The sequence below is a fragment of the Castor canadensis genome, chromosome 18 (assembly GCF_047511655.1).
Source record: "Castor canadensis chromosome 18, mCasCan1.hap1v2, whole genome shotgun sequence".
In the NCBI taxonomy this organism is placed as follows: Eukaryota; Metazoa; Chordata; class Mammalia; order Rodentia; family Castoridae; genus Castor; species Castor canadensis.
Window position 1 is genome coordinate 30,063,108 of NC_133403.1, and position 15,780 is coordinate 30,078,887.

At 34.4% G+C, this 15,780-nt stretch overlaps 1 protein-coding gene and 1 pseudogene across 2 annotated transcripts in view; both read right to left on the reverse strand.

The window, feature by feature from the left end:
* The window catches only part of LOC109676735 (doublecortin domain-containing protein 1-like), a 1,027,711-nt pseudogene that overhangs the window by 107,759 nt on the left and 904,172 nt on the right, over positions 1 to 15,780 (reverse strand).
* Positions 1 to 15,780, reverse strand: part of LOC141418785 (doublecortin domain-containing protein 1-like) — a 52,485-nt gene that overhangs the window by 17,063 nt on the left and 19,642 nt on the right. Inside the window, exons 2-3 of one of the 2 annotated variants that reach the window (XM_074060661.1) lie at positions 1,811 to 1,938; positions 1,281 to 1,447 (exon numbers count right to left, since the gene is read on the reverse strand). In XM_074060661.1, the coding sequence (XP_073916762.1) occupies positions 1,281 to 1,447; positions 1,811 to 1,938 (295 nt within the window). Of the gene's footprint in view, positions 1 to 1,280; positions 1,451 to 1,810; positions 1,939 to 15,780 lie in introns of both variants that reach the window. The other variant, XM_074060660.1, reaches the window with a different exon arrangement.

The following is a 15,780-nucleotide window of genomic DNA, read 5'->3' on the forward strand; positions in this document are numbered from 1 at the left end:
TTATCTTGTTTAGGAGGAATATTGTCAGGCACAACTCACTTTCCTACAATATAACAATAGGGTAAGCCACTTTAAAAAATATCTAGCCATATAGCTAGTGTACCATGTAAAAGATCTCATGTGAACTCATTGCTCAAAGATATAAGGCAAATACCAGGGTTAGCTCGGGATAAAAGGCAAATACCTAGTACTAGCAGATACCTAGGACTAAGTTCATCTATCTCAACCTAGTGTCACCAAAAAATTAAGCAGAAAAACTGTTAATAGGAAATAAATATGATCTGGAATTTCTATAAGTAGATTAACAAAAAAGTCTAATTTGGGAATGACTTTGGTGATGCTCTCACAGCATGTTTTCTTTTTAACATAGACTATGGCATCATGTTTAGCCAAGCTGACACATGTTTAAAACATGTCTGACAGACATGTTTTAAAGTCACAGCTTTACTGGAGATCATCAGGTTAAGCAAAATGAGCCAAATTCAGAAAGACAAATATCACATGTTTTCTCTCATATGAGGAATATAGATTTTTTTTAAATGGCATGAAAATAGAAGGGCAGACTATCTGGGAAGAGGTAGGGGACCAGCGGGAGAAAGGGTAGGGGAAGGTAAATATGATCAAAGGGCATTATGAACACGTATGAAAACATCACAATGAAATCCATTATTTTGTACAGTTAATATATGCTAACAAAACAAAACTAAAAATAAGCTGAAAGTTTTTTCACTTTCTAACAGAGAAACATTGGCAAAATGTCTCTCTTTTCTGCCTTATACTTCTGATAAGTGCTGTGGAGTTAGATCCATTTGGGTTCAAACCACACCTCTCTACTTATGTAAAGTATGAATATAGTCTAGTTGGTTGACTCTACATCTTCCTTCTTCATTGTTAAATTGAAGATGTTTAAAATACTATCTGCCAGTATTCCTCCCAGACTTGGTTTGAGGACAAAATTGATGAAATGCAGGTTAAGGGCTAAGCATGGTCACTGGCAAATAGCCAACAAATATTAACTGCTATTATATCATTATTGTTATTATCTGTTCAAGTTAGAACCCAGAGAAATCCATGTTTATTACAATGTCTCTCTTTTTCCTTCCCATAAAGTAGAAAAATTACAGGAGTCTCATTCAGTCAACAACCTTTCTAGCCCATTACATCTCCAAGTTAGTATTTACATCCAATAAATACTGAACAAACACTTACCTAGATAACCTTCCATAAGCACATTTATCCTCTTCAGAATTCAGTTCAAGCCACCTAAATAATATTCTTACTTTGGTAAATCATCTGAAATATATTTGCAATTTGGGTCTGCAGTATTCTCATCCAAGGTAACCTCAGGGTTGGTTGGTTGTGATTCCTCCATTGCTTTAGTCAATAGGAATAAAGAATTTTGAGACAATGCTTCTCTGTGATCTTTAGCTTCTATTTTTGGCATTTTCTGCTAAGAATGGGGGAGAATATTATTTCATTTAAGACATAAAATCCTCCTGGATTTCAAATTGAGGGTGAACATTAATCACAATTAACTTGTCATCGTGTTCTAGACCACACAGCAGCTATTAAATGTGAAATTCCAATAGAAATTTACAGTGATGAGAACCTAAAGGAAGAAAAAAATGAATCTAAATCTATAATTTGTATAATCCTGTTTTAAGAAAGGAAAAATGCTTAATTATTACAAACTATTTTAACTTTTTGCTGTTTGCCAGAAAACTGCTCATATAAGCAAACTTACATACGGAATGTTACTGATGTATTTTACTTTCTATTTTTGTCTGCCCTTTTCCTTTTTGGAACTTACCTTCCTCTTGATTCTGATGGGACGTTCAATTATGTGTCCTTGTCTTTCATGCCAGGGAAGAAGTGTCTCCGAGGCTGCCCATACAAAGTGCCACCTCCTCAGACATAGAGAAGGGCAAAACAAAGTCCCTATGAAGAGAAAGCAGCTCTATTCTCTGGGATTTCTAGTTTTAAAAACAATGTAAGACTCCATCACAGGAATGGAGGCCAAAATAGATGAAAGCACACTTGAGATACAGAAAGTGACAGAGATTCATGGTAATATTTGAATCCTTGAAACCATTTATTACAAGCAACCATGTCTTTTCAGTTTCCTAGGTAGATGAGCCAAGTTTCTTTCTCTGCTTGAGTAATTTGAATTGAGATTTTCTTATTTGCAACCTAGAAATCGTTCATAATATGCACATCCTAAAATTTCTTAAGACCAAAACAATATGCTCCTAAGAAATAACGTCAAAGAATGTTACTTACCAGACCTTTCCAGGTGTAGTAATGCACTCACAATACTGATTAAAATGGCTTACAATCTCTCATCTCTGATATACGTCATTAAAGCATCTAGGATGAGTCCGAAGGTAAGATGACAGATTAGGACTGAAAGAAAGATTACTTTAAGGTAATAAAAGTGTTGGGTTTTATTTGGTTTTTTTTGCAGTACTGGGGTGTGAACTCAGGGCCTACACCTTGAGCCAGTCCACCAGCCCTTTTTTGTGAAGAGTTTTTTTCAAGATAGGGTCTCGTGAAGCATTTGCCTAGGTCTGGCTTTGAACTGTGATCCTCCTGATCTCTTGCTCCTGAGTAGCTAGGATTATAGGCGTAAACCAACCAGCACCTAACATTTCTTTTACCTTTTTTACTGCTGGTCTGAAATAAAAGCATTTATTTATTCCCTCACAGATTTTTTATTAAGGACCTGACACTGTCTAATCACTTAGAATTCTTTAATAAACAAAAAAGGAAAAAAAAGTACCCCTGATAGCTTACATTCTAGTGGAAGCAAATAATGAATGATAAACATAATAAGTAAATTATTTGATATTAGAAGGTGAAAATACCTTTGAAAAAAATTGATGAGGAAAGGTAAGTTAAGAGTGTAGGGGTGATGGTAGGCGGAATTGCAATTTTAAATAAGGTTGCCCACAAAGGCCTCATTGAGGTGGTAGCATCTGGGTGAAGACTTGAAAGAGGCAAAAGAGTTAACCAACAGATATGAAAGAGTAAGAAAGTTCTAAGCTGGGATACAACTGGAAGGTGAGAAGGGTAGCTAAAGTAGATTGATAGATGATTAAGAGTGAATGTAACTGTAATAAGTTAGAAAAGGCAATGGAGAACAAGGAGATAACATAAAACATTAGGACATCATCAGGACTTTTAGAGAAACTGAAAGCTGATGGAATATTCAGAGTAGGGGAGTGATATGATTTTATTAAAAAGATAATTTGGCTGCTTTGTTAAATATATCAAATATATCAAAATAATTGCATTGCAATTTCCTGATTTGTCTCTATATTTATATTTTCTAATCCTTTTATAAACTCTTTCTGGCAGAGACTGTCAATTGTCTGTCAATATTCACTTCTTCTTTCTAAATACTCCTTGATTTTTAACTGAGGCATACAGTTGCCCAAAGTAAAGGCTACATTTTCTAGCCTTTCTTGTGGTTGAATAGAACAATATGAACACATTCTGGCCAACAGTATATTAGTGAAAATGATCTATGCAATTGAGTTTATTGTTTTACCTTTTTTCTGCCTGCTAGATTGAAGAAATGATAGCTAGCCCTAGAGTGGCTATTTTTAACATTAATATGGCACAGGGATGATATAAAGAGTTTAAATCTTTGACAACAATGAATAACATGCCAACACTGAACAATCTACCTCCAGACTTTCACATGACTTCTATCTGTTCAAAACAGTGCTAATTTGGGGCTTTGTTACTTGCTGTTGAGCTTACTCTTGAAATTCCTGATATTCTAGTGGACTAAGTTGCTTTAAAGAACCTAAAATACTGTGAGACTACTAGAATGGCTTGGAATATTTAATGTAGATTCCAGTAATTTAGGGGAATTGGGCTTGGCAGGGTTGAAGGATAGTTCTATGTCTGAAATGGAAATTACTGAAAGTAGCACTGTAAAGTGGTATCTTTGGCGATAAGGCTGTGGCCCCAGGCTTTCTAAAGCTCTTTTCTCTAAGAATTCTTTATCACTCAATAAAAAAACCAATTCTCAGAGATCATATTAAGGTTACTGCTTTCCCACCCAAGCTTATTAGAATACCTCAAGGTAGTTACCTCTATGTTAAGAGAGTCAGGCATAGAGTCAATGAAGGAAAAACAGTGCTCAGGCTTAAATATAGTGTCTAGATACCAGCTTTGGCTATAACATGGGCTCAACTATAGTCTAGAAGCTTACTAACTAATGCAGAGGGGAGAGTGTTGGCTTGCTAAAGAAACCACAATGCTGTTCTAAAACTATGTAATTGACCTCTAAATCAAATCAAGCCTACATTTGTGTAAGCAGGAAATAGGCTATAAAAACTGCAGCACTCTACAATATCAAATTCTCTACTAACCATCTCAGATGTGGTCATGGAATGAAGTGTATTAGGAAGACCCCTCGCAGGGGACATAATTAGCATATTCAAATGGACTGATAAAGCAAATTGCTCCACCACCAAAGACCCAAAGATGGGAGCTTTTACCTTCCCATGAAGCACAGCAGCATTGATAGCCACTATGGACCAGTGACTGCTGTGTTAGTCCTGCTCCCCCCTTTCCAAATACATATCCACTGTATGTTGTATATGACGTGGTGGATGTACTGATTTCTACCTTTGAGGTTACCATACCCACTGGACTAGATTTTCAGTCATATTCAAATGGATTGTATTTGGAGGTTTCACATACATGACTAGAAACAAAGACATTTTGATGGTCAAAAGGTTGGATTATAGATAAAACTGTTATATGTCCTCTAAATTCTGGTTTCATCTTTTGTAGACTTAGAGTGTCTTGCTAAAGCCCTGTTTACTTTTAGGTATAGCATTATGACCATATAACTAAGTTCTGGTCAGGAGAATGCAAGCAGAAGTGGTATATTCTAAGAATTGTCACTAAAGAAAAGGGTCATGGGGCATGATTTGAGCCTTCTTTTATTCCTTCCTGATGTCCAGGATGTGATCGTGACCAAAAGCTGGAACAGCCATGTATGATCAGGAATGGACCATTGGTGAATTTAAGAATGGAAATCATTCGTAGCACAGCAACCTGATGGAAGGACCTTAGAACTCTCTATCAGTCCTTCAGACTTTATGTGAACAGAAACAGCTTTTTTCCCTTACCATTCATTATGAACTTTTAGCATCCTGTATACTCTACTTATTCCTAGTCACCACACTTTTACTTATGCTATTCTTACACATAAAAGACTTAAAAGACTAGGAAGTAACCCGATCTAATGAAATAGATATTTTTGGTTTCATTTCCCAAAACTTTTCTATGTGCTATGGTCAGAATGTTTGGGTCCCTTGAAATTCATGTGTTGAAACCAATCCCCAATGTAATAGGATTAAGTAGGGCCTTTTGGGAGATGATTAAATCATGATAATATATGAGGTGTATCTATCCAATAGCAATATAGTAAAACCTAATTTATTTTATGAGAGCTGAAACCTGTCTGCTCTATTCACTTTGCATTCACAACACTTTATTTGGCACATAGTTGGCTTGCAATAAATATTTGTTAAATAAAGAAATATGGAAAATTATACTTCATATGCTAAGAACACATGTACCCATCACAGCAACATTGGAATCAGAGGAGATGGTTTCTTTATAGGACTAAAGTAGATACCTTTAGGCAAATCTTCAATATTAACTCTTTATATCTAAGCTGGCCAAATAATTTATTCTCCAAACTGGGTCCAAACCAGGCAAATCCAGATGTATAAGATGTATACTCACCTACCTACATATAATTAGCCTCCTTTTCACAAGAGACGTTATCACTCTATATGTCTGTAATTGCATATGGATCCATGAAACTTAAAAAAGATTTAGCTTAACTATCTTATATTTATCTGTTGTTTTTCAAAGAAGGTATCAAAAAGTCTCTGTTTTTGTCATTATGGGAAGATTTTCTCCTCTTCTAGGAAAAATGAAAGGCATTTCTTCCTCACTAGCTCCACTCACAAGGTTAAGTTGTCCTACTTATTTCAGAGATCTGGTTTTCCTTTAACCAGGGATGATACATGGGCATTTTTGAATTATCAAAATGTAGACTAAAATAGGTTTCCAGATTAGGTGTTGAATATTTTAGAATGTAAGAAAAGATTAACAAACTAGTATAACCACTCTGGGGCAGTGAGACCTTGAAGGAAAATGGCTGTGGAGTGAGTTAGTGAATGAGTGAGTGTGAGAGAGACAGAGAAAGAGAGAGAGAGAGAGAGAGAGAGAGAGAGAGAGAGAGAGAGAGAGAGAGAGAGAGAGAGATTGAGATTCTTAAAACTAGGCAACATGAGCTGTGATCTAGGGTGCCAGCAAACGACATACCAGTTAAGCACAGCTCTGAAGGAACTGAGTTATCCTTTGAGATGGTTGTGATTTGACAACATGGCTGGGCTATGGTTGCCAGATATTTGATCAAACGTTGTTTTGAGTGTTTTCTGTGAAGGTGTTGTGTACTGGAATTGGAGCCATAAAGTCTTTGTGGAAGCACTGACCAATACAGCCAGTCGGATAATGGATGCAAAGGATCATAAATCATACTCTGGTTTGGATGCTTGTCCCTTCCCAGACTCATGTTGAAATTTTGTTGCCATGGTAACAGTATTACCAGGTAACATCTTTAAGAAGTGATTAGATCATGAGGGCTCTGCCATAATAAATAGATTAATGCATAAGCACAGAAGTGGGGTCCTTATAAAAGAATGAGTTCTTTCTCTCATGCCATCTCCTTATCCTTCTACTTTCTGTCATGGGATGATGCACAAGAAGGTCTCCACCAGATGCCAGCTGCTCAAACTTTTACCTCTTAGTATCTAAAACTGTGATGAAATAAATTTCTGTTCTTTATAAACTACCCAGTCTGTGATATTTTTTGCAACAGCAGCAGCATCAACAGACAAAGTGACTGATGCCAGGACTCTTGTTTGCTTGAGAGATGGCATCTGGAGATTTCCCTTCTGAGCCACAATTAGCTCCTAAGATTAGTAGATAATTCACAGGAGATGGGAATTTCAAAGAATATAACTTTAGACCTGCTGCTAATTAAACATATGGAAGAATAAAAGAAACAAACATAATTTATACCCACAAGTATTATAGAAGAATCCATATCGCCTGTAAATAAAAGAAAGATCATATCTTTCTCTGCCACTTTCTAGCTATGTGACCTTGAGCATGGTAACCTTTCTAAGCCTCAGTTTTCTTGTCAGCATAAAGGTAGCCACATTGTTAAAACTATAAATAAAATGGTGTAGGTGAAAGCAGTTGGCAGTGCTTGGTACATGGTAGACATTCAATAATCATTATATGAGTCTGAATCTAAATCAAATAAGAGAACGTGTATCTCTCTGCATAGTTTAAAAAGAGAAGGTGCTTTCCTCTGCCTAGCACTTCTTTAGTAATTTGGAGACAAAGGGCTGTTGGCTTTCCTACTCTTTCTCCCCCCTTTTAAAATTTCTCACAATGGGAGGGCTGAAGTTCATCCCCTAACAACATTGTCTCCTTGAATTATTTTATAGGTGAGTCCTTTTTAATTGGAGAATGTGTGTGTTAAGTGAAAATCCAACAGTATATAGCTAGGCAAAATTATATTAGAAAGTAAATTATCTCACCAAATGAAATCTCTTGACTGTTCCGGTGTGTTTATTATATGATCCAATTATTTAAAAATAAAACTGCACCTAACTACTCAAAAATATCTCTTGAAATATGGCAATAGTTTTACTTTTTATTTTTGCCTAATTACAATCCTAATTTTCAGTGAAAGAGGTAATAATGTTAGTGATGGGTGTAGTTTTTTCTGTTAAATAGTTTCAGAATGCCTTTAGTGGAATGAGTTATATAAACATGAAATCATTACCAATATTAAATGCAGTATTTGTTCTGTAACTATAAAAACAATGTCATCCTCACTAAAAGTAGAACATATTCACAGGCTAAGTAGACTATGCAGAATAATAGGGTTTCAGTTAACAGTCCTGTACATTACTAATTAAATGATTGTTAATTAGAAAATAAAAAAATAAAAATGTGTTAATTTTAATTTGACTGACACTAAATACCATGTGACTTTGACAGAGTATGGATAAAGGCATTGCCTTATGTTTTATTAATACATACATAGTTTATTTACTAGCACATAGTTTTACTTCCCACTTCTTAAGAATTTTACATGAATATTCACTCCCTTCTCATGCTCACCCCAAGATCTGATCCACCTTTTTTTTTCTTCTTTTTACAAATGGCATATGAGTCTAGGTTCTGAGCCTAGACTGAAGCCAGAGTATCTGAGTTTGCATCCCTGTTGCCCAGCTTCCAGCTGTGTCACTTTGGACAACTCAGGTAAGCTCTTTGTGTTTGAGTTTCTTCATCTGTAAAATGTGGATAAAAGAGTTCCCAGTTCATAAAACTGATGTACTTTAGCATATAGTAGTACCATGTATCAGCTACTAAAAAAACCAGTTTTTCAGTGATCTTCAAGTTGGAGCACTAACTGCCATTAACAGTCCATGGACAGTTTCCAGGGGACATGCAAGTGTGGATAGTTTTAAGGAAATCAATTTTCAGGTCCTTGCCTCCATGTATATGCTTTTCTAAAGTGCATCTTCCCAAGGAGCTGCCTGTCCCAACTACAGTCAATCCTTAGACAGTCTCCACTTCTAGCACTTATGCCCATTTCAAGGCCTCAAACCAAAGGGCAAGTCCATAATTCCTTTAATCCTGAAATTTCAGAATGTGATATATCCATACAATGAAGTTTTATTCAGCCATTAAGAAGAAGAAAATTATGTTGTTTCCTGAAAAATGGATGGAAATGGAGATCATCATGTTAGGCAAAATAAGCCAGTTCCACAAAGACAAGTATCACATGTCTTCTTTTATTTGTGGAAGCTGGGAAAAACAAAAAATTCAAGGTCATGACAATAAAAGGGGAACTACTAGAGAGGTGAGGGGGGAATATGATCTAACCATGCCATATGTATGCATGGAAATGTAGGGATGAAACACCCTCACCTTATGCAATTTATTTTGTGCTATTAAAAAAGAAATTTTAAAGCGAGAGCACACAAGGGAGGGGTGAGGATAGGTAAGACACCTAAAAAACTAGCTAGCATTTGTTGCCCTTAATGCAGAGAAACTAAAGCAGATACCTTAAAGCAACTGAGGCCAATAGGAAAAGGGGACCAGGAACTAGAGAAAGGTTAGATCAAAAAGAATTAACCTAGAAGGTAACACCCACGCACAGGAAATCAATGTGAGTCAATGCCCTGTATAGCTATCCTTATCTCAACCAGCAAAACCCCTTGTTCCTTCCTATTATTGCTTATACTCTCTCTACAACAAAATTAGAGATAAGGGCAAAATAGTTTCTGCGGGGTATTGAGGGGGGAAGCGGGAGGGGGTGGAGTGGGTGGTAAGGGAGGGGGTGGGGGCAGGGGGGAGAAATGAACCAAGCCTTGTATGCACATATGAATAATAAAAGAAAAATGGAAAAAAAAAATAAACAGCAACTTGAGTACAAAAAAAAAAAAATTCCAGAAGAAAATTCTATCTAAAAAAAAAGAAATTTTAAATGCCCCTTTACCAATCTGTATCATATATAAATTTCTCCTAAATTTCCTTTTTTATGTTTAGTAAGTATCAAAAATGGTTATGCTAATGTTGCTTTTAATAATTATATACCATGAATAGTTAAAACAAAAACTCAATCCTGAGAAAAATTTTCAACAATTTTAAACTTACAGATCATTCTTTTGAACTTGGTTTGCTACAATTACAGAGAAATATGATAGAATAACCTAGAAAAAACTCTCACATATAAAAGAATTCTATAGAAGAAATGGAACAAAATAAAAGTTTAAGGAGAGAAGGTTGCAAAATTTCCAACTGTTGACAAAAAAACTTATGTTTTTAGATTTTTAAATCATTATAAAGTCTCAGGTCTGGGGCTGTAAATGTTCCAATTAATATGTAACATCTTGTCCTGCCTAAAAAAAGACAGGTGGGCATGTCAAAAGTACATAGAATTCAACTTAAAGTGAATTCCACTGCCAATAAGATATTTTGGATTATATATATATATTATATATATATATATATATATATATATATAGAGAGAGAGAGAGAGAGAGAGAGAGAGAGAGAAACTGAAACATTAAATATATGAAATTCCATGAGTATCTAATAATACTAAAATTTAAAAAAACTTCATTATCTCATCATTGACTCTTGGAGATTGTTGAGGTACTAACTTACTGTTTCATACTTCTTTTTTGCTTTCTGGAATCAACTATTATTCAGGATAACCAAACAGATGACGAAAGTGGTTTTTTTCCTAGAAAAATTCCAACTAATACCTGTGGATGAAGTGAAAGAATTACAAAATCTCCATTGCACAAGCCCTAATGAAATAATAGGTCCAGATAGGTTTGCCCAGGTAATGTTGGTCATCACTAAATTAAAAGGCAATGGGAAATTTATAACAATTGAATCTGACTGATATCACCTCCACCATATCCCTATTAATGTCCTCAAAATAAGACAACCAGAAATTATTTCTTATTGTATAATTCCATAGGAAATAGAAACACAGGACCATCTAGAAAGCATTCTTGTCATAAATACTGACTCTACTTAAGTTTCTAATTCTAATTTCAGTTTATAAAAGTATGGAAGGTAGAGAAATGCGATAAATGACCGGCAGGAAAATAGAGAAGAAAGAAATACTACAAATAAAAAGATACTTAATCATATCAATTAATGCAATGAATAAAAATTGTTTAGACCTTGACTTGAACAAACCAACTTCCATAAGCATATTTTTGAGTAAAATTGATGACACTTGACATGAATTATGTGTCACTTTATACTATGGAAGTGATTTTACTGAGTATGGATAAATAGCATTGTTATAAAAAAAATCTATGTCATAGAGACTCAAACCAAAATATTTGTAAAATATGATTGGGACTTGCTTAAAAATAGTCCAGAACAAAGAAGGAAGAGGACATAGATTAAGAATGGCAGAATACTGTAAGAACTTTTGTAAATGCCCCCACCCAGAACAATAAAATAAACAAAAAGTAAATTTTCATCCAAGTGCTAATAGAATTGTACAAACAAAATCAAGTAAAATATTTTTAGTTTTAAAAAAAAAAGAATGGCAGATAGTTGATGGTTATTCAACTTGGATAAAGAGTAAATAGGGGGTTTGTTTTACTATTTTTTCCTTCTGTATATGTTAAAAATGTAGATAACAAAAAGTTTTTTGTAAAAATATGGCAATTATATTGAAGTACATTCAAAAAGCTAGTGTAACAGTTGTATTTTAAAATGTTAACATTCATAGTATAACAGAAATCATATATTTTTCAACAATTAAACATGTAATGAGAAATTTAAAATGCCATGTTAAAATGTACAAGAAAGTATATGCATTTCAAATTCAATTAGAGATTACACAAGCAAAATTAATGTCAGTATCCTAGATAGTAAGCACATCTGGCCTCAGCTGTTAAAGACAGAATTCGAGTGCTCCAGAGCTGACACAGACACCTTCATCTTCTTCTTCCCCAAGTAAATTGATATCTCTTATAGTTTCCCTGGAGGAAGGGCCCATTCCAGAGGTGGGAGACAGGTTCTACCAATCCTTCCCAGTGAACCAGATTCTTAAGATTGCCATAGAGTCACCAAAATTTAACATTTCTTTCATAGCTTATGCTGGTCCCTTAACCAGATAGTGATGATTGATGCATTAGTTCAAAATTCCCCATTGTACAGGAAGAGTTAGTGTCATTCAAATACTGTTAAGGGGGAAAATTACCCTGATGTAATTGTAGTCACTAAGTATACTACCAGACAAGTTAACCTAGGGGGCACACAGATCAAGTTCAAGTTCTCAATTCAAAAACTTACCCAATAAACTTACATTGCAATAAGCAAGAGGAAAGCAATAAAACAGATTGACACAGATAGAGTATAAGTGACAAGACCACACTGTCTGTATCCCAGGTTGTGTGAATTTGCATGCTCTGCTCTCTCTGAACCACACCAACCTTCCCTGTTATGGTGTATTTAAGGGGACTACAGTTGAGATTTGAGTTATATGATCCAGAAAGAAGGTGCCAGTGGTCAATGGCATATTGCTAATGGAAGGGACAAAGTATACCTGACTAAAGATGTAGTTTGCAAATTGACTTGGTGAAGAGCTATGGGTTTTATTTACATTTCTTGGGCATAGTACTGTCAGCTAAAATGGGACCATGTGTAATCACATGGTGTTAGGTGTCATAACACAGCTGGCAAGATCATGACTTGCTCCTTCTACTTTTTCATCAAATGAGTAAATCCCTGTCCATTCCATTATATTCTATTTATTTTATCTTAGCATATCTTATAAGTTATCAGTATATGTACATATTTTTAATTTATTTTTGCACCTTCTCTTTTTGGTGATATCAGGGTTTGAACTCAAGGTTTTGCCTTGCTAGCCAGGTGCTCTACTGCTTGAGCCACACCTCCAGTCCTTAATTAATTTTTTATTGAACATTTATGGGGTATACATTTACACATTTACATTTAATGTAGAACAACTAAATCAAGCGGATTAATATAGTCATCACCTTGTTTATCTGTCATTTTTATGGTGAGACATTTGAAATTTACTCTTATTTTGAAATATAAAGCATTATTGACTATAATCACTTCTATACAACAGATCTCAAAACCTATTCATTCTGTCAATCTGAAACTTTATAAACCTGAATTCTACCTTTCTTTTTTTAAACTACTTGCTTACTCTAGATCTATATTTAACATACCTTATAAGTTTCATTTGTATCTCATAAGCTACTACTTTATCTACTATTTATGCTCAAGATTTCTTATGATTTTCATTATCCCATCTGTATTCTTACCTTCTATGGCAGAATCAAACATTCAAACTCCTATTACATGCTGTCTGCTTAGTGAAATGGAGATACCATTTCACTAAGAAAGGCATGGATGTGGAAAAAAGACACAATAAAGACAATAAGTTGGGAACCACCATCATGTGAAAACGCCTCAGGTCAGTCTCTAGTTTCTAGCATGGAAACCTAGTACATATTTGATGGGAGAGGAGTCAAATGTTACCTCCCAAAGGCCAGTTCTAAAGCAGTGCATATTTTGGAACTTCTTAAAGAGTACTTAGCCAAATTCCACCAAGCCAGAGTGTTTATCTGCCCCTTGAAGACTGTTGCAGCATTCCAGCAGCAGAGTACATATTTCCTGTCATTTAACATGACCTCATTTACTTACTGGAAACAGCATCTCCACACCACAGAGAAAGACATTAAATCCTGTTCTTGTATCCTCTGTTACATTAAGATATTGGCTGTTGGTTCAGGAAATATAAATTGTTCTACACTCAAACTAAGTAGAAGACACCTGGAAGACTTCTCTATCAGAAATCTCATTTGTAAAGTCTCATCTCCAATTGATGGCTGACTATTCAATTCAGTAAAGGAAGACCCTTGAACTGCCTTTCTAGGATTGTGTAAATTTAAACTACATATATACACCTGAGTTGCAGGTTATTATTTTTAAAATTAATTACGTAGCAATAGAAATAGAGCTGTACAAGAATCTGTTCTTCTCCAATGTAATAGTTGCATTTCTGAAGAAAATTGCATTATCAAACCTAATTTTTATGAAAATAGTTCAAACTACTGGAAGAACACATAGAGGAAATGCCAGTCCAAGCATAAATTTCATAACACCCCATCTTAACCAATAGCTGAGTGTAGTGGAGCATACCTATCATCTCAAGCTATGCAAGAGACTGAGAGCTGGAGGATTGCTGGTCCAGACTAGTCATGAAAATTGTTTGGGAGACCCCATCTCAACAGAAAAAAGCTGGATGTGGTGGATCATGCCTGCCATCCCAGTGACAGTAGTAAACCTAAAATAGGCTGAACAAAAAAACTGAGACCCTATCTCAAAAAACAAACAAACAAACAAAAATCCCAGAGCAAAAAGGGCTGAAAGAAAGGCTAAAGCGGTAGAGTGCCTGCCTGCCTAAGAAGCAGGAATCCCTGAGTTCAAATCCCAGTACTGCCACACATGAAAATAAGGTAGGAGAAAGGATTTTGAATATTTTTAATCATAAACAATGATAAAATTTTGAGGAGATAGGTATGTTTAATCTAATTAAAATATTATATAATGTACATATGCATTGAAACATCCTGTGATATCCTATTAATATGTACAATTGTTATGCATAAAATTTTTAATTAAAATTTTAAAATGTTGGGGACGTTAAGTACTGGAGTTACAATTTCTTGAATAAATTGTTTTTTCCTATTGGAATGTCAATGATATGCTTTGCTAGTTTATTTTAATAGCTATAATTGTACAATTTTACAAACTAATGTCCTTGGATAAATCTAGCTATCTAACTTTTTCTTTTTTTTTATGTATAAGAACTAAAGTTAGTAAAGCAACTCTGGCAAAGTCTGTAACTTCACTAGTTGTCATCTATTATAATGATAAATATGTCAAATTCACTCAAATATAAACAGGGCATCTTTTTGGCTTTTCAAATGTGTTTTCCCAGGGTGTAGGGTGTGGCTCAAGTGGTGGAGTGCCTGCCTAGCAAGCACAAGGCCCAGAGTTCAACAACCAGTATCAACACCCCCCCTCAAAAAAAGTGTTTTCCCTAAAGCTGCTTTGATAGTTCCTGTTCCCATCCATATCTATCCAATCATTGAATTGTTTATTGAATGATGCCTCAAAAAATAAGATAATCAATTAATGTTGAAGAAGACAATATTGCTTCATAGACTGGGGGATAATTCAGTGGCATGGCACTTGCTTAGCACGTGTGGGTCTCTGAGTTCAATTTCCATCACTGGGGAAATAACTGTTATTCTGCTGGTTATAGTTTCATCATAGTGAATGTAGTCATAATTTTAATTAACTTATCTTTCTAAAAATAAATTAACTAATGATAGATTAAAAAGAATAGTATATACAAATAAAATACTTTAACAATATCCTATCCTTGGATTTAGACGCCATTATAATTTTTGAATGTTTGTCTTTAGACTTTCATTTATGATTTTAAAAGTACTCTTTTTAAAATATTAAATATACAACTTATATACATCCATGTTCACCTAACAAGAATATCCCTGTGTTTAAATATTTGTTCAGAACATAATCTTTTATTACTTGTAATATTCTAGTAAGTTGTTTCAAATACTTTCTATTGTAAAATAAACCTTTGGCCATACCATTGAATAGTTCCTTGAGAAATTCTGTAAGTAAAATTCCTGGATCAAAGTGTTAAAGAATTTTAAGGCAGTTGCTGTGTTTCTCCAAATTAAATAGCCTTTCAAAATGGATCAATTTCTGAAACTACCAGAAATATTATGTGAAAGCCCATCCAACGGTACCTATTGGTGGAGTAAAATATTTTTTCCTTAAATTTGCCAATTTTACAATAATTTTTCTAAATTTTTGATAATTTTAGAAAAATTCTTATAAAATTGGTAAATAGTGAGAATTTAAATTTTAAAATGGTCTTATTCAAATTTTAAAACCATAGCATTACTCAAAGAGGAGTATCAAAGGATAATCACTGAGATTTTGAGAATTATAAATTATTTTAATTCTACTTAGAAGAACATTTAATTAAAGGAAGAAATTCCTACAATACATACATGTTCAATTTCTAGATATTTTAAAGATAGCTGAGTTCAA